At 44.2% G+C, this 27738-nt stretch overlaps 1 protein-coding gene across 2 annotated transcripts in view; it reads right to left on the reverse strand.

The window, feature by feature from the left end:
• Positions 1–7678, reverse strand: part of LOC115153855 (globoside alpha-1,3-N-acetylgalactosaminyltransferase 1) — a 33014-nt gene extending 25336 nt beyond the window's left edge. The window contains exon 1 of one of the 2 annotated variants that reach the window (XM_029699471.1): positions 6242–7677. In XM_029699471.1, the coding sequence (XP_029555331.1) occupies positions 6242–6308 (67 nt within the window). In that variant the 5' untranslated portion in view covers positions 6309–7677. Of the gene's footprint in view, positions 1–6241 lie in introns of both variants that reach the window. The other variant, XM_029699472.1, reaches the window with a different exon arrangement.
• Positions 7679–27738: the final 20060 nt, after the last annotated feature.

The following is a 27738-nucleotide window of genomic DNA, read 5'->3' on the forward strand; positions in this document are numbered from 1 at the left end:
CGTAGCTGACCGCATGGGACAACTTGCCCCCGTAGCTGACCGCATGGGACAACTTGCCCCCGTAGCTGACCGCATGGGACAACTTGCCCCCGTAGCTGACCGCATGGGACAACTTGCCCCCGTAGCTGACCGCATGGGACAACTTGCCCCCGTAGCTGACCGCATGGGACAACTTGCCCCCGTAGCTGACCGCATGGGACAACTTGCCCCCGTAGCTGACCGCATGGGACAACTTGCCCCCGTAGCTGACCGCATGGGACAACTTGCCCCGTAGCTGACCGCATGGGGTAAGTTATCAGAACCATTATACATCAACTGATATTATTCTTCAAATAGTATATATTTAAAGCAGATTGCAAATATATCTAAATGTCAATGCTTATTGGAGATAAATTGCACTTGATCGTGGTACATCCTTATAAATGAACTGAACACAAATAATACATGACAACGTCATCGGTTCTTTATTACAACATATTAGAACACAACTTTGGTTTGACAAAACATACATCATTTAAAAAGCTGTGTGTTTGTGTGTGTGTGTGTGTGTGTGAGCGAGAACGTGTGCAGCCTACGTGTATGTTATTATTATTATTATTATTATTATTATTATTATTATTATTATATATTTTTTGAATCTCAACCCCGTCCCCACAGGAGGCCTTTTGGTAGGCCGTCATTGTAAATAAGAATTTGTTCTTAACTGACTTGCCTAGTTAAATAAAGGTTAAATAAAAAATTCAGAAAATGTAGTAAAACAACATACTGATGAAAAAAGGATATACTGGCCTTTAAGAACATGTTAGGGCATTAATTCATAAATATGCGTGTGTAAATGAGTGTTTTCACATTAGTTTAAAATGTGAGCCTTCAAATCAATTCAAATGTATTTATATAGCCCTTCGTACATCAGCTGAAATCTCAAAGTGCTGTACAGAAACCCAGTCTAAAACCCCAAACAGCAAGCAATGCATGTGAGCCTTCAGTCCCATGTGATGGATATGCAGAGGCTTCAATAGGTTTTACATGACGAAATTAGTGTGACAATATGCCAACAACCAGACTTTCATGACAAATGTTCCTGCCCCCGAGCCGAAAGCTTGATAAATACATTCAAACGCGACATTATATCATAGTTGATATTCGCCTTATTGTGTCACACTGTGTATTTATGTGATTCCTTGTTGACCAAACAGTAATTACAAAAAATGAAAGGATTTCAAATGTTTATTCTAATCTCAGAGTGCTGAAACCAACACAGGTAAAGGTTCATTAAAGAAGGTACATATTGCACAATATTGCGACTGGACCGAACATTTCCTCGACACATGATTAGCCTTGCTCACAGTAAATACTGACGATATTTGCGAACGAGTTAAAACAACAAGATATACATTTTGTAGGAATGAAATACTTCATATAGGGGGAAACTTGAACGCGCCAAAACATTTATAAAAAGGGGAATTAAATAATGCGCGTTCGCGACGGGAGTGGATGAGTTCGCTTCATCAAAATACATTTAAATGAATAGATTAAAAAACATAAAAACGCCAACTCATTAAACAAGCCTTAACCATCTTATCTACTAAATCACTTATTATATCTACATGGAGGCCAAATGACATCTAAGTATTTATTTTTTTAAATTGTACTCACTTATATGCATTTTGACTGATGTTCCTGGAAATCACCTGGTCCCAGTTGAATGTACAGTAGCTGTCTATACCTGTCACTGTACAAAATGTTTCCATTGAGCTTCCTCTCTACAGAAGTATGCACTTGTTCACTCTACTCAAGCAGGCATAAAGTATTGGATTGGTGCACGCATGGCTGGAGGGAGGTTCCACCTTAGTCCCATACTAACCTCTAACAGACCCTCCCCCATATTCCTCACACCAGTCTGAGGGAGAGTGTATGAGTGTACACTTCTGAAAAGGGTAGAATATTGGTACGTAGCCTATTTCTTCTATTAACTAGGTTTTTGTTCCAGCCTTTCCTTCCCCCCCCCCCCCTTTCTCCCCCCCCCCACCCCCCCCAGATTCAACGTCTGTCTGATAATTTAGTTTTGTTAGCATCAAGTTTCTTAGTGCTGGACTGGAACAAAAGCCTGCAGTTTTCTGTCCAGTAGAGCAGGACAATGTCTCCCCCTGCTGTCTGTCTGTGTGAACTGCACTCCCGAACTCTTACTCGTATTCTGCGGCTGTCTTCATAGGTGAAACCTTTTTTTTTTTTTGGTTCCAGGTAAAAAAAACAATCAAGTTGTAGAAACATCTCAAGGATGATCAATGGAAACAGGATGCACCTGAGCTCAATTTCAAGTCTCATAGCAAAGAGTCTGAATACTTACAGTTGAAGTTTACATACACCTTAGCCAAATACTCAGTTTCAGAACGCGTCTCCTTCCTGAGCGGTATGATGGCTGCGTGGTCCCATGGTGTTTATACTTGCATACTATTGTTTGAACAGATGAACGTGGTACCTTCAGGTGTTTGGAAATTGCTCCCAAGGATGAACCAGACTTGTGGAGGTCTACAATTTTTTTTCTGAGGTCCTGGCTGATTTATTTTGATTTTCCCATGATGTCAAGTCAAGAGGCACTGAGTTTGAAGGTAGGCCTTGAAATATATCCACAGGTACACCTCCAATTGACTCAGATGATGTCAATTAGCCTATCAGTAGCTTCTAAAGCCATGGCGTCTTTTCTAGAATTTTCCAAGCTGTTTAAAGGTGCAGTCTACTTAGTGTATGTAAACTTCCGACTTCAACTGTATGTAAATAAAAAAAGGTATTTAAGTTTTTTCTTTCATCTGTATTAAATTTGCAAATATTTCAAAAAACAGTTTTCGCTTTGTCATTATGGGGTATTGTGTTTAGTTTGCTGAAGAATGCTGTATTTAATCCATTTTAGAATTACATTTTTACATTTTTACATTTTAGTCATTTAGCAGACGCTCTTATCCAGAGCGACTTACAGTAGTGAATGCATACATTTCATACAATTTCATACATTTTTTATATATTTTTCCTGTGCTGGCCCCCCGTGGGAATCGAACCCACAACCCTGGTGTTGCAAACACCATGCTGAATTAAATAAAATACTTGAGCTATATTTCTTTGATGATAAAAGCAGGCCTGGACAACCTTTACATGCAGCTCGACATTGAGGTCAGGGTCAAAGAAGACGTTTCTGGCCTTCGTCTTTACATTGGTGGACAAAGGACCAAAGTTATTTCAATCTAGCAAATCTCTGATTTCTTATCAATGAGCTGGAAGAAGTTGTCACACATCCAATATTTGATGTTTATTTAACCGTTATTTTACCAGGTAAGGTGACTCAGAACACATTCGCATTTACAGCAACCACCTGGGGAATAGTTACAGGGGACAGGAAGGGGGATGAATGAGCCAATTGGAAGCTGGGGATGATTAGGTGGCAATGATTTTTTTTTTTTTTTTGCCAGGACACCAGGGTTAACACCCCTACTCTTACAATTAAGTGCCATGGGATCTTTAATGACCACAGAGAGTCAGGACACCCATTTAATGTCCCATCTGAAAGACAGCACCCTACACAAGGAAATGTCCCCAATCACTGCCCTGAGGTATTGGGATTTTTTTTTTATACCAGAGGAAAGTGTCTCCAACACCACTTCCAGCATCATCTGGTCTCCCATCCAGGACCAACCCTGCTTAACTTTAGTGGCAAGTCAGCATTGGGATGCAGGGTGGTAATGCTGCTGTCAGCAAGACACTTGTAGCTATACCAGCTTGGGCCCCACAAGGGTGCATGCTCAGCCCCCTCCTGTACTCCTTGTTCACCCACGTCTGCGTGGCCATGGACGCCTCCAACTCAATAATCAATACGTTTTCAGACGACACAACAGTAGTGGGCTCGATTACCAACAACAACAACAAGACAGCCTACAGGAAGGAGGTGAGGGCACTCGGAGTGTGATGTTTGGAAAACAACCTCTCACTCAACGTCAACAAAACAAAGGAGATGATCGTGGACTCCAGGAAACAGGAACATCCCCCTATCCACATCGACGGGACAGCAGTTGAGAAGGTGGAAAGTTTTAAGTTCCTCGGCGTAAACATCACAGAGGAGGCTGAAGAAATTTGGCTTGTCAACTAAAACCCTCACAAACTTTTAAAGATCCACAACTGAGAGCATCCTGTCGGGCTGTATCATCGCCTAGTACGGCAACTGTACCGCCCTCAATCGCAAGGCTCTCCAGAGGGTGGTGCGATCTGCATAACGCATCACCGGGGGCAAACTATCATCCCTTCAGGACACCTACAGCACCTGATGACACAGGAAGGCCAAAAAGATCATCAAGGACAACAACCACCCGAGCCACTGCCTGTTCACCCCGCTATCATCCAGAAGGCGAGGTCAGTACAGGTGCATCAAAGCTGGGACCGAGAGACTGAAAAACAGCTTCTATCTCAAGGCCATCAGACTGTTAAACAGCCATCACTAACACAGAGAGGCTGCTGCCTACATACTGACTCGAAATCATTGGCCACTTTAATAAATGGATCACTAGCCACTTTAATAATGTTTACATATCTTATATTAGTCATCTCATACTGTATTTTATACCATCTATTGCATCTTGCCTATGCCGCTCGGTCATCGCTCATCCATATATTTATATGTACATATTCTTATTCCATCCCTTCATATTGTGTGTATGAGGTAGTTGTTGTGGAATTGTTAGATTACTTGTTAGATATTACTGCACTGTCAGAACTAGAAGCACAAGCATTTCACTACACTCACAATAACATCTGCTAACCATGTGCATGTGACCAAAAAAATGTGATTTAATTTGCTTGATCACTGGGTCTGATTGGTAAATAAAGCTGCTTTTCATCCACCCATGCTCACTGAGAATCGTCTGCCACATAAACATGACCTTAACCAATCGATGGCAATGCCAGAGATTCCCACCCACCTCTCCAGCCGGTCGACAAGAATGTTATGATAAATAGTATCAAAACATGGCACTGAAATCCAAAAGAACTAGGATAGAGAACTAGGATAGAAAACTAGGATAGAAAACTAGGATAGAGCACTAGGATAGAGCACTAGGATAGAGCACTAGGATAGAGCACTAGGATAGAGCACTAGGATAGAGCACTAGGATAGAGCACCAGGATAGAGCACCAGGATAGAGCACTAGGATAGAGCACTAGGATAGAGCACTAGGATAGAGCACTAGGATAGAGCATTCACCGGCATCAGCAATCATTACTGACTTTTAATGAAGCAGTTTGTGTGCTGTGAAGTGAGCGGAAGCCTGACAATTTAAAAAAAAATAAGTTGTTGATACAAAAAAAAACAAAAAAACACCAATTGTTTGAAAACAACTTTTTCATAAAATGTTGGATAAAATAAAAGGAACTGTGAGTTGTGTTTAGATTATATTGAAGCGGTCTGTTAATTATTATTCAGTGAGTAAAGAGTCTATGTTTTTAAAGAAGATGTTGGGCCAGAGGTCAGTGAGATTGTATAACAATAGACACAATGTTGGGGCCAACAGTAGCATAACCTGTGAGTAGTCTAGTAGGGACCACGTGTAAGGGGCAGGAAGAGGTCCTCATGGTGAGCTACAGTATCAAGGAGAGACTCAAAATGAGCAAAAGGAAGTAGTAGACGGTCTCAGAATAGTTGTCTGAATTGGCCCCTGACCAGAAATACTGGTGTGGGTTGGCTACTGTCAATCTGGGATTCAATATTTGTCTGTATATTTTCTGTAAAGAATCGTGGAAACTGTTCAAATAGATATGAGGATCGATAATATCACTATTAGCGGGGCACCAACAACACGATCAACTGTTTTGAAACTGAATGTTCAAGTTGTGGCAGTTTTCTGAGATCAAAGTAGAGGCGTAGTCCGCAACGTTGTGATTTCTCATCATATCCTCAGAGAATCATTTACGTTTGTAGGGCTTCCGTTTACATTCAGCCTTTCATAAGTTCACTTTTTAAAAGCCCAAATGTGCTCATTTAACCAAAAGGTGAGACTGGCGAGACTTTAATACATGACATAAATGCCATAAAACGGAAATTGTGAACAGTTGTTTAGTTTGTCAGGTCGAGGTTTCCATCCAGCAACTTGTCGGTTACTGACCAAGTTCAAACAACGCAGCGATTACTCTCTTTGAAATAATCCATTTCTTCTCTTTATAACAATGGGTATACATCTTGAAATGTAAATATATTTCAACTTACCCCTCATTCGTTCACTTGCTGTGGTACAGCAACAGTTGCCGACGACCTGAAATCTCCCCACCACCATCTGAAGGCTCGTCGTCAGTCCTTTATTTGAGCCGGATCCTCTCCGTTTTGGACTGTTTTGTTCCGGAGCCTATTTGGTTTGCGCAATATTGTAACTTATGTGTGAGAAGCGCGCCGGTATCTCTCACATAACAAGAATGAGATTGACTTTATATAATCTTTCTCTCTCTCTGCTCTGATAGACATCAGCCTGCAACTCTCATCTCTCCAGCGTTGCTCTTCGTTCATTTATTTCCTTATGGAATCGCGCGAAGGGTTCTGAAGGAACTGCATCACCACTGATACATGTAAATACATTTGTCAAAGTTATATAATTACTGCTGTCTGTTCAGAAATCATTTAGAATAACCTACTACACCACGATAAGGACTTAAAAAAATATATGTTTTAAATAGCGGAGCGTTGTGGATTTGTAGCCCAATAACAAGGGCCTTAGGTCGGGAACGCTGTTCCTTGTTATTGGGCGAGGGAGGCTTTTGGCATCAACCATCACAAGCGAGTGATGCCAGCTTCAGTTATGCAGTCTCGATGCCAGCTTCAGTTAAGCGGTCTCGATGCCAGCTTCAGTTAAGCGGTCTCGATGCCAGCTTCAGTTATGCAGTCTCGATGCCAGCTTCAGTTATGCAGTCTCGATGCCAGCTTCAGTTAAGCGGTCTCGATGCCAGCTTCAGTTAAGCGGTCTCGATGCCAGCTTCAGTTATGCAGTCTCGATGCCAGCTTCAGTTATGCAGTCTCGATGCTAGCTTCAGTTATGCAGTCTCGATGCTAGCTTCAGTTATGCAGTCTCGAAGCTAGCTCAGTTATGCAGTCTCGATGCTAGCTTCAGTTATGCAGTCTCGATGCTAGCTTCAGTTATGCAGTCTCGATGCCAGCTTCAGTTCAGTGGTCTCGATGCCAGCTTCAGTTCAGTGGTCTCGATGCCAGCTTCAGTTCAGTGGTCTCGATGCCAGCTTCAGTTCAGTGGTCTCGATGCCAGCTTCAGTTCAGTGGTCTCGATGCCAGCTTCAGTTCAGCCTGCTCTCGATTGAGCTGTATAAGGTGCATCTCCAGTAGCCGTCTGTATTCTATCTGTCACTATGTCCCTAGCGTTAGATACTAACCTATTTACAGATCTATGATCATATTTCCCCAACCTTGTTCCTAGCTATTTTTACATTTACATTTTAGTCATTTAGTAGACGCTGTTATCTAGAGCGCCGTACAGTTATAGTGCATTCGGGTTTAGATAGCTAGGTGGAACAACCATATCAGTCATAGTAAAAACATTTTTCCTCAAAGTAGCTATCAGCAAAGTCAGCGCTAATACGGGGAAAAGTCACGTCCGAGTGTTTGTTCACGAAATGTACGTTGATTAGATATTTTATTATGCATAAGCATTAGATACTAACCTAACCGCTCTCTCTCTCTCTCTCTCTCTCTCTCTCTCTCTCTCTCTCTCTCTCTCTCTCTCTCTCTCTCTCTCTCTCTCTCTCTCTCTCTCTGTCTCTCTGTCTCTCTCTCTCTCTCTCTCTCTCTCTCTGTCTCTGTCTCTCTCTCTCTCTCTGTCTCTCTGTCTCTCTCTCTCTCTCTCTCTCTCTCTCTCTCTCTCTCTCTCTGTCTCTCTGTCTCTCTCTCTCTCTCTCTCTCTCTCAATTCAATTCGCTTTATTGGCATGACGTAACAATGTACATATTGCCAAAGCTTACTTTGGATATTTACAATATAAAAATAAATAAAAAATGAGAATCAAAAATAGTCAACGAGACAACAGTAACAACAATAACCAACGGTCAATATAACCATACATTCAACAATAACAATAATCATACAGTTGAGGACATGTGCAGGTTTATTGGTCTGTCAGACACTGTCCCTCAACTTATGGCAGGCAGCAATGTAGTGCGCTGCCAACCCACAGCTCTCTGCGTCCTCCCCCAACAGGACTCTCTCTCTCTCTCTCTCGCTCTCTCTCCTCTCTCCTCTCTCTCTCTCTCTCTGTGTGTGTGTGTTTGCCTTAAATAAACAACCATTAAATGACAGTGTCCATCCACTAGATGGCGCCAGCGAGCTGCTATGAACGTTATCCTCCATCTCTCCCTTTGAGGCACATGTTGCCTTCAACTACAGATCTGAGATCAGATTTCATTATCCATATTCCTAAATATGGGCATGGAATGATGGAATGTAACCATCCATCTTTAATGTAGCTCTGGAATCATATTGAAAACGTTGGAACCCATTCGAATCTAAAAGGAATTATCTAGGTTCATGCCTTTTAAAACAGGTTCATCCATTTCGAAGCTGGCCCACTATAGGGTACAAAGGTAATCTACATCGCACTCATATTAAAACCCTTTCGTTTCCTCATGTCTCTCAGAACATTACTGTTTAACCTTTTCCACCTGCAACCCGATTGCTTGTTAAACGGGTAAAGATGAACAGGATATAAAATAATCATTGATTTAGTAGTTTAAAAAAATAAAAATAAATGATCGTTACATTCAGTACATTCAAATCAATAAAAAGAAAGATACAAAATAATGTCACAGTGAAATTATACATACAGTAGAAAACAGTAAACATTTTTATGTTTGCTTCTGCAATGCCACCCTATTCCTTTTAGAGTGCACTACTTTGGACCAGGAAGTCCTAAGGTGGATAGGGTGTCATTTTGGATACCAGCAATGTCCAGTGGTGTAAAGTACTTAAGTTGTACTTTAAAGTGTTTTTACTTAAGTCGTTTTTTGGAGTATCTGTACTTTAATTTACTAATTATATGTTTGACTACTTTTACTTCACTACATTCCGAAAGAAAATAATGTACTTTTTATTACATACATTTTCCCTGACAACCCAAAGTACTAGTTACATTTTCAATGCTTAGCGGGACAGGAAAACGGTCCAATTCATGCACTTATCAAGAGAACATCTCTGGTCATCCCTACTGCCTCTGATCTGGAGGACTCACTAAACAGAGAACATCCCTGGTCATCCCTACTGCCTCTGATCTGGAGGACTCACTAAACAGAGAACATCCCTGGTCATCCCTACTGCCTCTGATCTGGTGGACTCACTAAACAGAGAACATCCCTGGTCATCCCTACTGCCTCTGATCTGGAGGACTCACTAAACAGAGAACATCCCTGGTCATCCCTACTGCCTCTGATCTGGAGGACTCACTAAACAGAGAACATCCCTGGTCATCCCTACTGCCTCTGATCTGGTGGACTCACTAAACAGAGAACATCCCTGGTCATCCCTACTGCCTCTGATCTGGAGGACTCACTAAACAGAGAACATCCCTTGTCATCCCTACTGCCTCTGACCTGGTGGACTCACTAAACAGAGAACATCCCTGGTCATCCCTACTGCCTCTGATCTGGAGGACTCACTAAACAGAGAACATCCCTGGTCGTCCCTACTGCCTCTGATCTGGAGGACTCACTAAACAGAGAACATCCCTGGTCATCCCTACTGCCTCTGATCTGGAGGACTCACTAAACAGAGAACATCCCTGGTCATCCCTACTGCCTCTGATCTGGAGGACTCACTAAACAGAGAACATCCCTGGTCATCCCTACTGCCTCTGATCTGGAGGACTCACTAAACAGAGAACATCCCTGGTCATCCCTACTGCTTCTGATCTGGAGGACTCACTAAACAGAGAACATCTCTGGTCATCCCTACTGCCTCTGATCTGGAGGACTCACTAAACAGAGAACATCCCTGGTCATCCCTACTGCCTCTGATCTGGTGGACTCACTAAACAGAGAACATCCCTGGTCATCCCTACTGCCTCTGATCTGGCAGACTCACTAAACACAAATGCTTTGTTTGAGGCCGGACTTGAACCCGATCGAACATCTCTGGAGAGACTTGAAAATAGCTGTGCAGCAACGCTCCCCATCCAACCTGACGGAGCTCGAGAGGATCTGCAGAGAAGAATGGGGGAGAAACTCCACAAATACAGGTGTGCCAAGCTTGTAGCGTCACACCCAAGAAGACTTGTAAATCACTGCCAAAGGTGCTTCAACAAAGTACTGAGTAAAGGGTCTGAATAAATGTGATATTTCATTTTTTTCTTTTTCTTACATTTGCAAAAAATGTCTAAATACCTGTTTTTGCTTTGTCATTATGTGGTATTGTGTGTAGATTTATGAGATAGAGAAAATTATTTAATCCATTTTTAGAATAATGCTGTAACGTAACAAAATGGGGGAAAAAAAGGTGGCCGCCGTTTTGCTCCGATCCAACTTTATGATTACTTTGTCATTTAGTGTTACTCTATTTTCATGCTATTATTTTCTTACAACCAACAAGAACTTTTGATCAGTAGATCGGTAGTTATTATACCCCAAAATCCGGCTTCGACTTCCACTCATTTGCTCTGGACTACCTCTATAATTCCAACCCAATTTTCGGGCCAACCCAAGAGAAAAAAAGCCGGTGTTACAGAGGCAAGAGATGGAGGATCCTGGTGAGATTAAGGTGAAAGGCAAACCGGTCACCTCTTCCGTCCATTCTACTGGCTAATGTACAGTCACTAGATAATCAGACGGAGGATCTCTGATCGTCCCTCCATTCTACTGGTGTCACGATTCCCACCGACGGTGGCGCCCCCTCCTGCTCGGGTGGCGCTCGGCGGTCGTCGTCACCGGCCTATTAGCTGCCACTGATTCCCTTTTTTGGTTTTCCCTTTTTTTGGTTTTGTGCACCTGTGTTTAGTGTGGTTAATTAGCGGGGCTATTTATGTTAGCTGGTCCGCTTCCGTGTTGTGCGGGATTATTTCTATTGTGACGGCTCATGTTCGTGTCGGCGCTATTCTACGCCGTGTGTACTTTCTCCCCTGTGTTTGGGAATATTTTGTTTCAGTAGTGAGTCTACATTAAATACGCCACTACCCTGTGCTCGCTGCTTCCTGTGCCTCATTCCTTCACCACGACTGCCAATCCGTTACAACTGGCTAATGTACCAGTCACTAGATAATAAGATGGAGGACCTCTGATCGTCCCTCCATTCTACTGGCTAATGTCCAGTCACTAGATAATAAGATGGAGGACCTCTGATCGTCCCTCCATTCTACTGGCTAATGTACCAGTCACTAGATAATAAGATGGAGGATTTCTGATCGTCCCTCCATTCTACTGGCTAATGTACCAGTCACTAGATAATAAGATGGAGGACCTCTGATCGTCCCTCCATTCTACTGGCTAATGTACCAGTCAGTAGATAATAAGATGGAGGATTTCTGATCGTCCCTCCATTCTACTGGCTAATGTACAGTCACTAGATAATAAGATGGAGGACCTCTGATCGTCCCTCCATTCTACTGGCTAATGTCCAGTCACTAGATAATAAGATGGGGGACCTCTGATCGTCCCTCCATTCTACTGGTTTTAATGTCCAGTCACTAGATAATAAGATGGAGGACCTCTGATCGTCCCTCCATTCTACTGGCTAATGTACAGTCACTAGATAATAAGATGGAGGACCTCTGATCATCCCTCCATTCTACTGGCTAATGTCCAGTCACTAGATAATAAGATGGAGGACCTCTGATCGTCCCTCCATTCTACTGGCTAATGTACAGTCACTAGATAATAAGATGGAGGACCTCTGATCGTCCCTCCATTCTACTGGCTAATGTACAGTCACTAGATAATAAGATGGAGGATTTCTGATCGTCCCTCCACTCTACTGGCTAATGTACAGTCACTAGATAATAAGATGGAGGACCTCTGATCGTCCCTCCATTCTACTGGCTAATGTACAGTCACTAGATAATAAGATGGAGGACCTCTGATCATCCCTCCACTCTACTGGCTAATGTACAGTCACTAGATAATAAGATGGAGGACCTCTGATCGTCCCTCCATTCTACTGGCTAATGTACAGTCACTAGATAATAAGATGGAGGACCTCTGATCATCCCTCCATTCTACTGGTTTTAATGTCCAGTCACTGGATAATAAGATGGAGGACCTCTGATCATCCCTCCATTCTACTGGCTGATGTACAGTCACTAGATAATAAGATGGAGGACCTCTGATCATCCCTCCATTCAACTGGCTGATGTACAGTCACGTCATAATAAGATGGAGGACCTCTGATCATCCCTCCATTCTACTGGCTGATGTACAGTCACGTCATAATAAGATGGAGGACCTCTGATCATCCCTCCACTCTACTGGCTAATGTACAGTCACTAGATAATAAGATGGAGGACCTCTGATCGTCCCTCCATTCTACTGGCTAATCTACAGTCACTAGATAATAAGATGGAGGACCTCTGATCATCCCTCCATTCTACTGGTTTTAATGTCCAGTCACTAGATAATAAGATGGAGGACCTCTGATCATCCCTCCATTCTACTGGTTTTAATGTCCAGTCACTAGATAATAAGATGGAGGACCTCTGATCGTCCCTCCACTCTACTGGCTAATGTCCAGTCACTAGATAATAAGATGAATAACTTCTGATCGAGGGATCTGCGACCAACGGGACTCTCAAAACTGCAATATTTTTTTGCTTTTCAGAAACACGGCTCTCGGACAAGATACCGGCTATCCAACTCGATGGATTCTCTGGACACCGGCCGGACGGGACAGTGGAGTCGGGAAATTGAAGGGGAGAGGAGTTTGTCTCTTCATCAACTCCTACTTGTGTGCTAATTCCAGCGCGGTGGAAGTGTCGACCCACTGTTCACACGTCTTAGAATACCTGATGGTCAAACGCCGACCTTTCTACCCCCCGAGGGAGTTTTCAGTTGTTATTGTGACTGTTGTTATACATTCCACCTCAGGACAAGAGAAATAACAACCTGGCGCTTAATGAACTGTACAAGGCTATAAACAAGCAGGAAAACCTACATACAGAGGCTTCCTTTCTGGTTCCCAGTGATTTTAATTTGGCGTGATGCTCAACTTCCATCAACATGTCTCCTTCACCACTAGGGGGCGATAAAGTCCTAGACCACTTCTATTCTGCTCACAAGCAAGCATACAAGGCCCTCCGCACACAGAACTATTGTAGACAACCCTGAGGCTACGACCGAAGACAGGAATAAGTACAAGAAGTCCCGCTATGACTGCTACAGAATCATCAAATGAGCCAAAGGACAATATGAGAACAAGGTGGAATCATACTACACAGGCTCCAACGCTCGCCAAATGTTGCAGGGTCTACATTCCATTATGGATTACAAAGGAAGACCCAACCGTGATCTGCCTAACAATGCCTCTCCCAGACGAATTCAATGCATTTTATGCATGCTTTAAAAACAACAACATCAAGCCGGCGTGAGGGCCGCCACCGACCCAGAGGAGGCCGACGTGAGAAGGGTCTTTAATAAGGTCAACACCGGAAAGGCCAAGGGCCCCGACGGTATCCCAGGGCGCATTCTCAGAGTAGGCACAGAACAGCTGACAGGCGTATTCACAGTTATTTTCAACTCATTGTCCCAGTCTGTAATCCCCACATGTTTTAAAGATGAGTACCATCATTTCTGTTCCCCAGAACTGAAAGGCTTCATTCCACAATGCCTACCACCCTGCAGCACTCACCTCTGTAATCATGAAGTGCTTTGAGAGGCTGGTTATGGCTCACATTAGATCCACCATCCCAGATGCACTTCAATTTGCATACCGCCCCAACAGTTCCATAGACAACGAAATCTCAATTGTTCTCCACACTGCCCTCACCCACCTAGATAAGAGGATTACCTATGTGAGAATGCTGTTCATTGACTACAGCTCAGCCTTCAACAGCATTATCCCCTCCAAGCTCGTCACCAAGCTTAGGACTGGGTCTGAACACCTCCCTCTGCAACTGGACCCTGGACATCTTGACGGGCCGACCCCAGGTAGGCAACATCACCTCCGCCACGCTTACCCTTAACACAGGGGCCACCACAGAGGTGTGTGCTTACTCCCCTCCTGTACTCCCTGTTCACCCATGACTGCGTGGCCACGCACGACTCCAACACCATTATCAAGTTCGCTGATGACTTGACGGTGGTAGGCCTGATCACTGGCGATGATGAGTCAGCCTACAGGGAGGAGATCAGAGTCCTGGCAGTGTGATGCTGGAGCAACAACCTCTCCCCCAATGTCAGCAAGACAGAGTCCAGTGTCTGTGTTCTTTTGTCCATCTTAATCTTTTCTTTTTATTGGCCAGTCTGAGATATGGCTTTTTCTTTGCAACTCTGCTTAGAAAGCCAGCATCCCGGAGTCGCCTCTTCACTGTTGACGTTGAGACTGGTGTTTTGTGGGTACTATTTAATGAAGCTGCCAGTTGAGGACTTGTGAGGCGTCTGCTTCTCAAACTAGACACTCTAATGTACTTGTCCTCTTGCTCAGTTGTGCACCGGGGCCTCCCACTCGTCTTTCTATTCTGGTTAGGGCCAGTTTGCGCTGTTCTGTGAAGGGAGTAGTACACAGCGTTGTACGAGATCTTCAGTTTCTTGGCAATTTCTCACATGGAATAGCCTTCATTTCTCAGAACATGAATAAACTGATGCGTTTCAGAAGAAAGTTCTTTGTTTCTGGCCATTTTGAGCCTGTAATCGAACCCACAAATGCTGATGCTTCAGAAACTCAACTAGTCTAAAGAATGCCAATTTTATTGATTCTTTAATCAGGACAACAGTTTTCAGCTGTGCTAACATAATTGCAAAAGGGTTTTCTAATGATCAATTAGCCGTTTAAAATGATAAACTTGGATTAGCTGACACAACGTGCCATTTGAACACAGGAGTGATGGTTGCTGATAATGGGCCTCTGTATGTCCGTGTAGATATTCCATAAAAAAATCTGCCGTTTCCAGCTACAATAGTCATTTACAACATTACCAATGTCTACACTGTATTTATGATCAATTTGATGTTATTTTTTATTTAATGGACAAAGAATTTGCTTTTCTTTCAAAAACAAGGACATTTCTAAGTGACCCCAAACTTTTGAACAGTAGTGTACATCCATGTCCTTTTCGTTGAAAGACGGTACAAGCCGGCTGTTCCGACCAAGATCAAACTCTGTTAAAGGTGCAGGATGGCCTGACTGGATTCAGGATGGCCTGACTGGATTCAGGATGGCCTGACTGGATTCAGGATGGCCTGACTGGATTCAGGATGGCCTGACTGGATTCAGGATGGCCTGACTGGATTCAGAATGGCCTGACTGGATTCAGGATGGCCTGACTGGATTCAGGATGGCCTGACTGGATTCAGAATGGCCTGACTGGATTCAGGATGGCCTGACTGGATTCAGGATGGCCTGACTGGATTCAGAATGGCCTGACTGGATTCAGGATGGCCTGACTGGATTCAGGATGGCCTGACTGGATTCAGAATGGCCTGACTGGATTCAGGATGGCCTGACTGGATTCAGAGTGCTTCCAGATCTGTCTCTTTCAATCGAATGGCATGCGCACATTGTTCTTGTTCTAGTCTGGTTGCATGTTCTTCTTGTTCTTGTTCTAGTCTGGCTGCACGTTCTTCTTGATCTTGTTCTAATCTGGCAGCACGTTGTTCTTGTTCTAGTCTGGCAGCACGTTGTTCTTGTTCTAGTCTGGCTGCACGTTGTTCTTGTTCTAGTCTGGCTGCACGTTGTTCTTGTTCTAGTCTGGCTGCACGTTGTTCTTGTTCTAGTCTGGCTGCACGTTCTTCTTGTTCTAGTCTGGCTGCACGTTCTTCTTGTTCTAGTCTGGCTGCACGTTCTTCTTGTTCTAGTCTGGCTGCATGTTCTCTCCCCTCATCATCTCCTCCCTGCAAATTTTTGTACAGGAAGATCAGGTCATTCCTGATAGGATGAGATTGGAGCTCCTCCCCCTGTCCCAGGAGCCTCAGGTGCTGACTCATCGTGGTGGCCATTTTGTGCCCGCGGCCTTAACACACAGACAAACCTACCAGGAGTTTCTCAAGAGGTTTCATTAATGGAAGGAGACGCATGGAAACTTTCCTAGAGGTTTTCAGAGGAGGAAAATGGCTGAAAATGAAGAGCTGAACTTCATGTTGATGGAACTCAAGTTAAACACACTTATCTTATGTATCCAGAAATGGTTTGCTATAAAGACAAGATTGTAAAGCATCTTTAAGAACCCAAAGAGCTTTTCAGCGTTTGAGTTAGATACTAGGCTACCACAGTACCAAAATGACTGGTATACCTCATAGAGAGGTTAGGGAAAACCTTCTGCTGCAGTACGGACAGACAGAGTTTAGTGTTTCATATCTGGCACTGATATACGACTTTTCTTTCTCTCTGTGTGTGTGTGTGTGTGTGTGTGTGTGTGTGTGTGTGTGTGTGTGTGTGTGTGTGTGTGTGTGTGTGTGTGTGTGTGTGTGTGTGTGTGTGTGTGTGTGTGTGTGTGAGGGCAAGGACTCGGTGTTCTTTCGTAGTGGAAGCTTCCACGTGTTAGACTGTTGCTATCATCATGATTGCTTCCAGATGACAATCTCAATCCGTCCTCTTTTTCCCTTACTCCTCCTCTCTCTCTCTCTCTCTCTTTCTCTCTCTCTCTCTCTCTCTCTCTCTCTCTCTCTCTCTCTTTCTCTCTCTCTCTCTCTCTCTTTCCCTCTCCCTGCATTCATATGACAGTGTTCCAGTAGCCTGTACCTCCGTTACCCTCAGTGGCGGTTCTGGACCATTTCAACTGGGGGGGGCCAAGCTAGGGCCAGTTGTACTGTTAGAGGGGGCCAGTTACATTAGACGTTATTGTTGTCATATCGTTTTCTTCACTGCATTGCAGGCATTAGCAGGCAAAAGACCATGTTCATAATCATTAGTGTTCGGCGTTGCCACTGTCTAATAACGGATGTAAAAAAAAGAGAATGATAGCAAAAATGAGTTATGTAAAAATGATTTCATACTCCACATTTAGGGAGGCCACAAGGGGGTCCAAAATTGTTGTCACAGGGGCACTGCCCCCCCCCCCCCAGAACCTTCTCTCTCTCTTCCTCCCCCATCTCTCTCTCTCCCCCTAACTCTCTCTTTCTCCCTCCCTCTCCCCCTCTCTCTCTCTCCCTAATCTGACCCTGTCTCTTTCTCCCTCCCTCCCTCCCCATGTCTCTCCCTCTCTCTCCTACTATGTCCCTGTCTCACTATCTCCCTCCCTCCCTCCCTTCCTCCCTCCTTTGACCCTGGGCTGTGTAGTTATGTATTCATGTCTGCTACATGTATGATGATGTAATACAGGAATGTAAATGTTTTTGCTTTGGTATTCTGTTTGTTCAGATTCATTGTGTGTGTGAGTGTAATGGATTTGAGAGTTGACTGTCTGGGTTTCTGAGTAGGGCTGGGGGGATTGCCAGGGACCTCACAATACGATTTTATTGATACTTGTTTGCTGATAGGATATGTATTGTGATTCTCACCGTTCTATATGTTTTTAAGTTCAATGCTGAAAACAAAATGGCTCCTTATTTAAAAAATAAGATGGAGAACAAGCTATAAAAAAAACAGTTTTGGTGCAGGAACAGCCGACTAGCATAATATTGTCATATTGTCAAAACGATACGATATATCGTTAAAACTGTAACTTTATTTAAATCACTAGTTCTGAGTCTTTATGGTACGTTTTGTGTGGTTGTGAATACATCAAATGTTATTGGTCGCAGACACACACGTGGCTGTGTTTACAGGGGCATTCTAGAATTCCAGAAATGTTCCATACGCCCCCCCAAAAAACTTGATTTATCTCAAATGTTGTGCACAAATTTGTTTACATCCCTGTTATTGAACATTTCTCCTTATGCCAAGATAATCCATCCACCTGGACAGGTGTGGCATATCAAAAAAGCTGATTAAACAGCGTGATCATTACACAGGTGCACCTTGTGCTGGGGGACATTAAAAGGCCAACAGATGCGTATGTGCAGTTTTGTCACACAACACAATGCCACAGATGATGTCAAGTTTAGAGGGAGCGTGGAATTGTCATGCTGACTGCAGGAATGTCCACCAGAGCTGTTGCCAAATAATTGAATCTTCATTTCTCTACCATAAGCCGTCTCCAATGTCGTTTTAGAGAATTTGGCAGTACGTCCAACCGGCTTCACAACCGCAGACCTCATGTATGGCGTCGTGTGGGTGAGCGGTTCGCTGATGTCAACGTTGTGAACAGAGTGCCCCATGGTGGCGGTGGGGTTATGGTATGGGCCCCGTGGTGGAGGTGGGGTTATGGTATGGGCCCCGTGGTGGAGGTGGGGTTATGGTATGGGCCCCGTGGTGGAGGTGGGGTTATGGTATGGGGCAGGCATAAGCTACGGACAACGAACACAATTGCATTTGATCAATGGCAATTTGAGATACCGTGACGAGATCCTGAGGCCCATTGTCGTGCCATTCATCCGCCGCCATCACCTCATGTTTATTAAGCATGATAATGCATGGGCCCATGTTGCAAGGATCTGTACACAATTCCTGGAAGCTGAAAATCTCCCAGTTCTTCTATGGCCTGCATACTCACCAGACGTGTCACAGGCCGGCTCATAGCCTGTGGCAAAAATGAGAGGACATCGACAACTGGTATAGGCCAATTCAAAACGTTCTTTATTATAAAACAAAATTATTAACTATAAACAAAGAAAAAGGAATGAGGTGTGGAAATGTCATAATGTAGGGTGTATGTAGGGTGCATGGATGCGTGAATATGTGTGTGTAAACATGACTGAGTGGAAACTAAATACATCTACAAAGGAACAAACAAAAACCAGATCATACCTGGAGGAGCAGGGAGAAAGAGAGCAAGCCCAGCGAGCCAGAAGCTCAGCGAGGAGCCAGACCAGAGAGAGGTTAGTGGAGCAGTTTTATACCCTGAGCCAAGGTGGCTCCAATCACTAACGACCCTCCTCTGCCTGCAGGAGGAACCACCCCTGCACTGCAGAGGAGGAGCCGTGACACATGTCACCCATTGAGCATGTTTGGGATGCTCTGGATCGACGTGTACGACAGCGTGTTCCAGTTCCCGCCAATATCTAGCAACTTCACACAGCCATTGAAGAGGAGAGGGACAACATTCCACAGGTCACAATCAACAGCCTGACCAACTCTATGTGAAGGAGATGTCGCGCTCCATGAGGCAAAATGGTGGTCACACCAGACACTGACTGGTTTTCTGATCCATGCCCCTACCTTTTTTTTTTTTAAGATATCTGTGATCAACACATGCGTATCTGTATTCCCATAGATTATCCTACTGAATGTATTTTTAATTGACTGAATTCCTTATATGAACTGTAACTCAGTAAAAACCTGAGAAATTGTTGCATGTTGGGATTATATTTTTGTTCAGTGTAGGTTTTATTTACTTTGGTGTTTGTGTTTCTCTGGTTGCCCTTTTCTTATCGCAACATGTCACACATTGTCACGTCCTGGCCAGTATATAAGGTTAATTGTTTTGTAGTTTGGTCAGGGCGTGACAGAGGGTATTTGTTTTATGTGGTTCAGGGTGGTGTGTTTGATTAAGGGTGTTTGATTTAGTATTTCCGGGGTTTTGGTTTATAGTCTGTTTATGTATTTCTATGTCTAGTCTGGTGAGTGTGTTTCTATGTTGGTTAATTGGGATTGGGACTCTCAGTTGAAGGCAGGTGTTGTCTATCTGCCTTTGATTGAGAGTCTCATATATATAAGGGTGTGTCTGTGTTTGTGATTTGTGGGTGATTGTTCTGTGTAAAGCCCTATGCTTTGCCAGACTGTTATTTGTTCGTCTTCGTATTTTGTATGTTCATTCTTATAGTAAATAAAAGTCAAGATGAGCATTCACGTACCTGCTGCATTTTGGTCCTCTTTCACCGACGACAACTGTGACACACATTTTGCTGTGATGATTTCACACGGCGGTTTCTCACCTAACACATACGGAAGCTTATCAATATTAGATTTCTGTATTTTTTTATTCTCTCTCTCTTTCTCACTGTATAATTATTACCTGACCTCTCTCTCTCTCTCGTCTTCCCTCTCTCTTTCTGTCTTGTCCTTCCTCTCTCTCTCTCTCCACTTCTCATTTTCCATTCAGCCTTTCAATTATATTTTCCATGTCTCTTTTTATTCCCATGTTCTACCCTACCAAGCTCTTTTCCTCTCATCCCTCTCTCTCGTCGTATTCTATCCAATTATCAACTGATATCACAAGATATCAGCCTCATTCTGTCTGTCTGTCTGTCTGTCTGTCTGTCTGTCTGTCTGTCTGTCTGTCTGTCTGTGTCTGTCTGTCTGTCTGTGTCTCTGTCTGTCTGTCTGTCTGTCTGTCTGTCTGTCTGTCTGTCTGTCTGTCTGTGTCTGTCTGTCTGTCTGTCTGTCTGTGTCTCTGTCTGTCTGTCTGTCTGTCTGTCTGTCTGTCTGTCTGTCTGTCTGTCTGTCTGTCTGTCTGTCTGTCTGTCTGTCTGTCTGTCTGTCTGTCTGCAGTTATTGTCTCTATCTTTCCCCTCCTGTCCTCCCCTGTGTCCCTTCGGTCCCTCCTAGACCTTAGCATACACACACACACACACACACACACACACACACACACACACACACACATGGTTTTGATAACAAGGAGAGAGGAATGGAGAGAGAGGGACACAGAAAAAGAAAAACAGAGAGTCAGTGTTGCCAGTAAGTTTTACAACAGAGCTGTGACTCTCTGCTTTGGAATCTGTTCTTCCTCTATTGCACAACAACCGCGAAATAACAGAGGGAGGGAGAAGGGGGGGTTCTCTCTCTCTCTCTTTAAGGTTCTGAAAGCAGTATGTTTAGTATGTTTGGCAGGGATGGAGAAGGCAGGAGGTGTGTCAGACCGACATGCTGTATTTTGATTCAAGAAGCCTTGTTGTCACGGGAGACGCTATAGAGGGAGGGGCCACAGAGAGAGTGTGTGTATAAAAAAGGTCCTTCAACTCCAAACTGCCTGAAGACGCAAGATACCAGCCAGGTACTACTATTACTACTGCTACTAATACAGACTACTGCTACTATTACTACTGCTACTAATACAGACTACTGCTATTACTACTGCTACCAATACAGACTGCTACTAATACAGACTACTGCTATTACTACTGCTACTAATACAGACTACTACTATTACTACTGCTACTAATACAGACAACTACTATTACTACTGCTACTATAAATACTGCTACCAATACAGACTACTACTATAAATACTGCTACCAATACAGACTGCTACCAATACAGACTACTACTATTACTACTGCTACTAATACAGACTACTACTATTACTACTGCTACTAATACAGACTACTACTATTACTACTGCTACTAATACAGACTACTACTATTACTACTGCTACTAATACAGACTACTACTATTACTACTGCTACTAATACAGACTACTACTATTACTACTGCTACTATAAATACTGCTACCAATACAGACTACTACTATAAATACTGCTACCAATACAGACTGCTACCAATACAGACTACTACTATTACTACTGCTACTAATACAGACTACTAATATTACTACTGCTACCAATACAGACTACTACTATTACAGACTGCTACTAATACAGACTACTACTATTACTACTGCTACTAATACAGACTACTGCTATTACTACTGCTACTAATACAGACTGCTACTATTACTACTCCTACTAATACAGACTACTGCTATTACGACTGCTACTAATACAGACTACTACTATTACTACTGCTACTAATACAGACTGCTTCTATTACTACTGCTACTATAAATACTGCTACCAATACAGACTACTACTATAAATACTGCTACCAATACAGACTGCTACCAATACAGACTACTACTATTACTACTGCTACCAATACAGACTGCTACTATTACTACTGCTACCAATACAGACTGCTACTATTACTACTGCTACCAATACAGACTGCTACTATTACAGACTGCTACTATTACTACTGCTACCAATACAGACTGCTACTATTACTACTGCTACCAATACAGACTCCTACTATTACTACTGCTACTATTACTACTGCTACCAATACAGACTGCTACTATTACAGACTGCTACCAATACAGACTACTGCTATTACTACTGCTACTAATACAGACTGCTACTATTACTACTGCTACCAATACAGACTGCTACTAATACAGACTGCTATCAATACAGACTGCTACTATTACTACTGCTACTAATATAGACTGCTACTATTACTACTGCTATCATTACAGACTTCTACTATTACTACTGCTACTAATACAGACTGCTACTATTACTACTGCTACCAATACAGACTGCTACTATTACTACTGCTACTAATACAGACTCCTACTATTACTACTGCTACCAATACAGACTGCTAATATTACTACCAATACAGACTGCTACTATTACTACCAATACAGACTGCTACTATTACTACTGCTACTATTACTACTGCTACCAATACAGACTGCTACTGTTACTACTGCTACTAATACAGACTGCTACTATTACAGACTGCTACTATTACTGCTACTAATACAGACTACTACTATTACTACTGCTACCAATACAGACTGCTACCAATACAGACTGCTACTATTACTACTGCTACCAATACAGACTGCTACCAATACAGACTGCTACTATTACTACTGCTATCAATACAGACTGCTACTGTTACTACTGCTACTAATACAGACTGCTACTAATACAGACCGCTATCAATACAGACTGCTACTATTACTACTGCTACCAATATAGACTGCTACTATTACTACTGCTACTAATACAGACTGCTACTGTTACTACTGCTACTAATACAGACTGCTACCAATACAGACTGCTACTATTACTACTGCTATCATTACAGACTTCTACTATTACTACTAATACAGACTGCTACTATTACTACCAATACAGACTGCTACCAATACAGACTGTTACTATTACTACCAATACAGACTGCTACCAATAGACTACTATTACTACCACTATTACTACTGCTACCAATACAGACTGTTACTATTACTACCAATACAGACTGCTACCAATATACTACTATTACTACTACTATTACTACTGCTACCAATACAGGCTGTTACTATTACTACTGCTACTAATACAGACTGTTACTATTACTACTGCTACTAATACAGACTGTTACTATTACTACTGCTACTAATACAAACTGCTACTATTACTACCAATACAGACTACTGCTATTACTACTGCTACTAATACAGACTGCTACTATTACTACCAATACAGACTACTATTACTACTACTATTACTACTAATACAGACCGCTATCAGTACAGACTGCTACTATTACTACTGCTACCAATACAGACTGCTACTATTACTACTGCTACCAATACAGACTGCTACTATTACTACCAATACAGACTGCTACTATTACTACTGCTGCTATTACTACTGCTACTATTACTACTGCTACCAATACAGACTGCTACTATTACTACTGCTACCAATATAGACTACTACTATTACTACTGCTACCAATACAGACTGCTACTATTACTACTGCTACCAATACAGACTGCTACTATTACTACTGCTACCAATACAGACTACTACTATTACTACTGCTACCAATACAGACTGCTACTATGTAATAATACCGGACTGCCTCAGAACCCGTGTGGATTTGATCTCCCGAACTAAAACAATATTTCATCATCTTCTCCTCAGCTCTCTGCTACCATCACCATCATCATCATCACCATCATCATCACCATCATTATGAGGTGGGACAGTTGGAATGGGATTTGTTTAGTTTTTTGGAACAAGGTGGAATCAATGTGACTTTACATTGTGGTGTGTGTGTTCCTGAATGCAACACATGTCTGCTTGCCTGTGTGTGTATGTTATTGTATGTATATTTCTGTGTGTGGCCTTCCTTCCTGCCTGCCTGCCCTGCCCGCCTGCCTGCCTGCCTGCCCTTCCTGCCTGCCCTGCCCTGCCTGCCTGCCTGCCTGCCTGCCTGCCTGCCTGCCTGCCTGCCTGCCTGCCTGCCCTTCCTGCCTGCCTGCCTGCCCTGCCCTGCCTGCCTGCCTGCCCTGCCTTCCTGCCTGCATGCCTGCCCTGCCTGCCTGCCGCCCTGCCCTGCCCTGCCTGCCTTCCTTCCTTCCTTCCATCCATCCAAAGGCCAGCAGTGACATAATCATCTGACACATTGTTCTGTTTACAAACAAAGAGAGAAGGGGTGATGAATGGAGAGAGAGGGGGTGATGAATGGAGAGGGGTGATGAATGGAGGGAGAGGGGTGATGAATGGAGAGGGGTGATGAATGGAGGGAGAGGGATATGAACGTCAGAACATGGATCGGGTCACTGTGCTCCTTCGATGCTGAACGTCACCAGCTGTGTGTGATTGAACATTCTTTGCGTGTTGTGTTCCTCTGTGTCCATATTGGTGTGGTTTGTGTTGAACTTTATTCTCTCTTTCTCTATGTTCCTCTCTCCCTCCTCCCTCTCTCTTTCTATGTCCCTCTCCCTCTCTATGCCCCTCTCTCCTCCCTCTCTCTCTCCCCTATGTCCCTCTCTCCCTCCTCCCTCTCCCCCTATGTCCCTCTCTCCCTCCTCCCTCTCTCTCTGTCCCTCTCTCCCTCCTCCCTCTGTCCCTCTCTCCCTCCTCCCTCTCTATGTCCCTCTATGTCCCTCGCTCCCTCCTCCCTCTCTATGTCCCTCTCTCCCTCCTCACTCTCTCTCTCTATGTCCCTCTCTCCCTCCTCTCTCTCTATGTCCCTCTCTCCCTCCTCTCTCTCTCTATGTCCCTCTCTCCCTCCTCCCTCTCTCTCTCTATGTCCCTCTCTCCCTCCTCTCTCTCTATGTCCGTCTCTCCCTCCTCTCTCTCTCTCTATGTCCCTCTCTCCCTCCTCTCTCTCTCTATGTCCCTCGCTCCCTCCTCTCTATGTCCCTCTCTCCCTCCATGTCCCTCTCTCCCTCCTCCCTCTCTCCATGTCCCTCTCTCCTCCTCCTTTTATGTCCCTCCCTCCTCCCTCTCTATGTCCCTCGCTCCCTCCTCCCTCTCTATGTCCCTCTCTCCCTCCTCTCTCTCTCTATGTCCCTCGCTCCCTCCTCCCTCTCTATGTCCCTCTCTCCCTCCTCCCTCTCTCCATGTCCCTCTCTCCCTCCTCCTTCTATGTCCCTCCCTCCTCCCTCTCTATGTCCCTCGCTCCCTCCTCCCTCTCTATGTCTCTCTCCCTACTCTCTCTCTATGTCCCTCTCTCCCTCATCCCTCTCTATGTCCCTCGCTCCCTCCTCCCTCTCTATGTCCCTCTCTCCCTCCTCTCTCTCTCTGTCCCTCTCTCCCTCCTCTCTCTCTCTATGTCCCTCTCTCCCTCCTCTCTCTCTCTATGTCCCTCGCTCCCTCCTCCCTCTCTATGTCCCTCGCTCCCTCCTCCCTCTCTATGTCCCTCTCTCCCTCCTCTCTCTCTATGTCCCTCTCTCCCTCCTCTCTCTCTCTATGACCTTCTCTCCCTCCTCCCTCTCTCTATGTCCCTCTCTCTATGTCCCTCTCTCCCTCTCTATGTCCCTTTCTCCCTCCTGCCTCTCTCTATGTCCCTCTCTCCCTCCATGTCCCTCTCTCCCTCCTCCCTCTATGTCCCTCTCTCCCTCCATGTCCCTCTCTCCCTCCTCTCTTTATGTCCCTCTCTCCCTCCTCCCTCCCTCCCTCTCCTCTCCTCCTCTATGGTTTTCCTGTTTATGTGGACAGTGTGTACTGTGGTTGAAGCCAAAATCTTCATTACTTCTCCCTGTCTGTCATTCTCTGCAAATTCTCTATTTCACTCCCTCCCTCTCCCTCCTCTCTCCCTCTCCCTCCTCTCTCTCTCTCCCCCTCCTCCTGCCCCCTTTCCCTATCCTCTCGCCCTCTTCTCCCTCTTCCTTTCTCTCAGAGGAAGTGGTATGAAGTGGAGGGCAGGTCACATGACTGCTGTATGATGTCATCGGCGGGTGTTATTGGGCTGAGGGGCCACAGCCGGGGTTCTGGCAGACAGATCTGTGGTTTGGCCGTCCTCACAGGTGCCTGTCTGACTCTGAAACATCTGACTGGGGTAAGTATTAGTCATCATCCGGATGGGATGGAGGGAGTAGTGGAAGGAAGGATGGGGAGAGTGGAAGAGATGAATGGGTGAAAGGATGGAAGGAGGGATGGAGGGGTAGGGAAGAGGGAGGGGTGGAGGTATGGGAAAGAGGGGTGGATGGAGGGGTAGATGGAGGGGTAGGAAAGAGGGACGGAGAGAAGAGGGATGGCTGACTACACTGACATGCCACATGTTTAAAAATGACTGTTTTAATCCAACCACTGTCGTTTACAGAAGCATTATCGTGTGTGTGAGTGTTAGTGTGCATAATTTCTCCTTCTCTCTCTCCTTTCCTCTCTTCTCCCCTCTTTACTATCTCTCAGCCTTGAACAGTAAGAGTTAATGTGCTGTGTTCTCAATCAGCACGTAGGCTCTTACAGTACAAGGATGAAAGAAAACACACGTCTCCTCTCTCCGTCTATCTAGTATGGAACTACACGTCTCTCCGTCTATCTAGTATGGAACTACACGTCTCCTCTCTCCGTCTATCTAGTATGGAACTACACGTCTCTCCGTCTATCTTGGATGGAACTACACGTCTCTCCGTCTATCTGTATTGAACTACACGTCTCTCCGTCTATCTAGTATGGAACTACACGTCTCTCCGTCTATCTAGTATGGAACTACACGTCTCCTCTCTCCGTCTATCTAGTATGGAACTACACGTCTCCTCTCTCCGTCTATCTAGTATGGAACTACACGTCTCTCCGTCTATCTAGTATTGAACTACACGTCTCCTCTCTCCGTCTATCTAGTATGGAACTACACGTCTCTCCGTCTATCTAGTATGTAACTACACGTCTCTCCGTCTATCTAGTATGGAACTACACGTCTCTCCGTCTATCTAGTATGGAACTACACGTCTCTCCATCTATCTAGTATGTAACTACACGTCTCCTCTCTCCGTCTATCTAGTATGGAACTACACGTCTCTCCATCTATCTAGGATGGAACTACACGTCTCTCCGTCTACCTAGTATGTAACTACACGTCTCTCCGTCTATCTAGTATGGAACTACACGTCTCTCCGTCTATCTAGTATGGAACTACACATCTCTCCGTCTATCTAGTGTGGAACTACACGTCTCTCCGTCTATCTAGTATGGAACTACACGTCTCTCCGTCTATCTAGTATGGAACTACACGTCTCTCCGTCTATCTAGTATGGAACTACAAGTCTATCCATCTATCTAGTATGGAACTACACGTCTCTCCATCTATCTAGTATGGAACTACACGTCTCTCCGTCTATCTAGTATGGAACTACACGTCTCTCCGTCTATCTAGTATGGAACTACACGTCTCCTCTCTCCGTCTATCTAGTATGGAACTACACGTCTCTCCGTCTATCTAGTATGGAACTACACGTCTCTCCGTCTATCTAGTATGGAACTACACGTCTCTCCGTCTATCTAGTATGGAACTA

Source organism: Salmo trutta, chromosome 19, assembly GCF_901001165.1.
Source record: "Salmo trutta chromosome 19, fSalTru1.1, whole genome shotgun sequence".
Lineage (NCBI taxonomy): Eukaryota > Metazoa > Chordata > Actinopteri > Salmoniformes > Salmonidae > Salmo > Salmo trutta.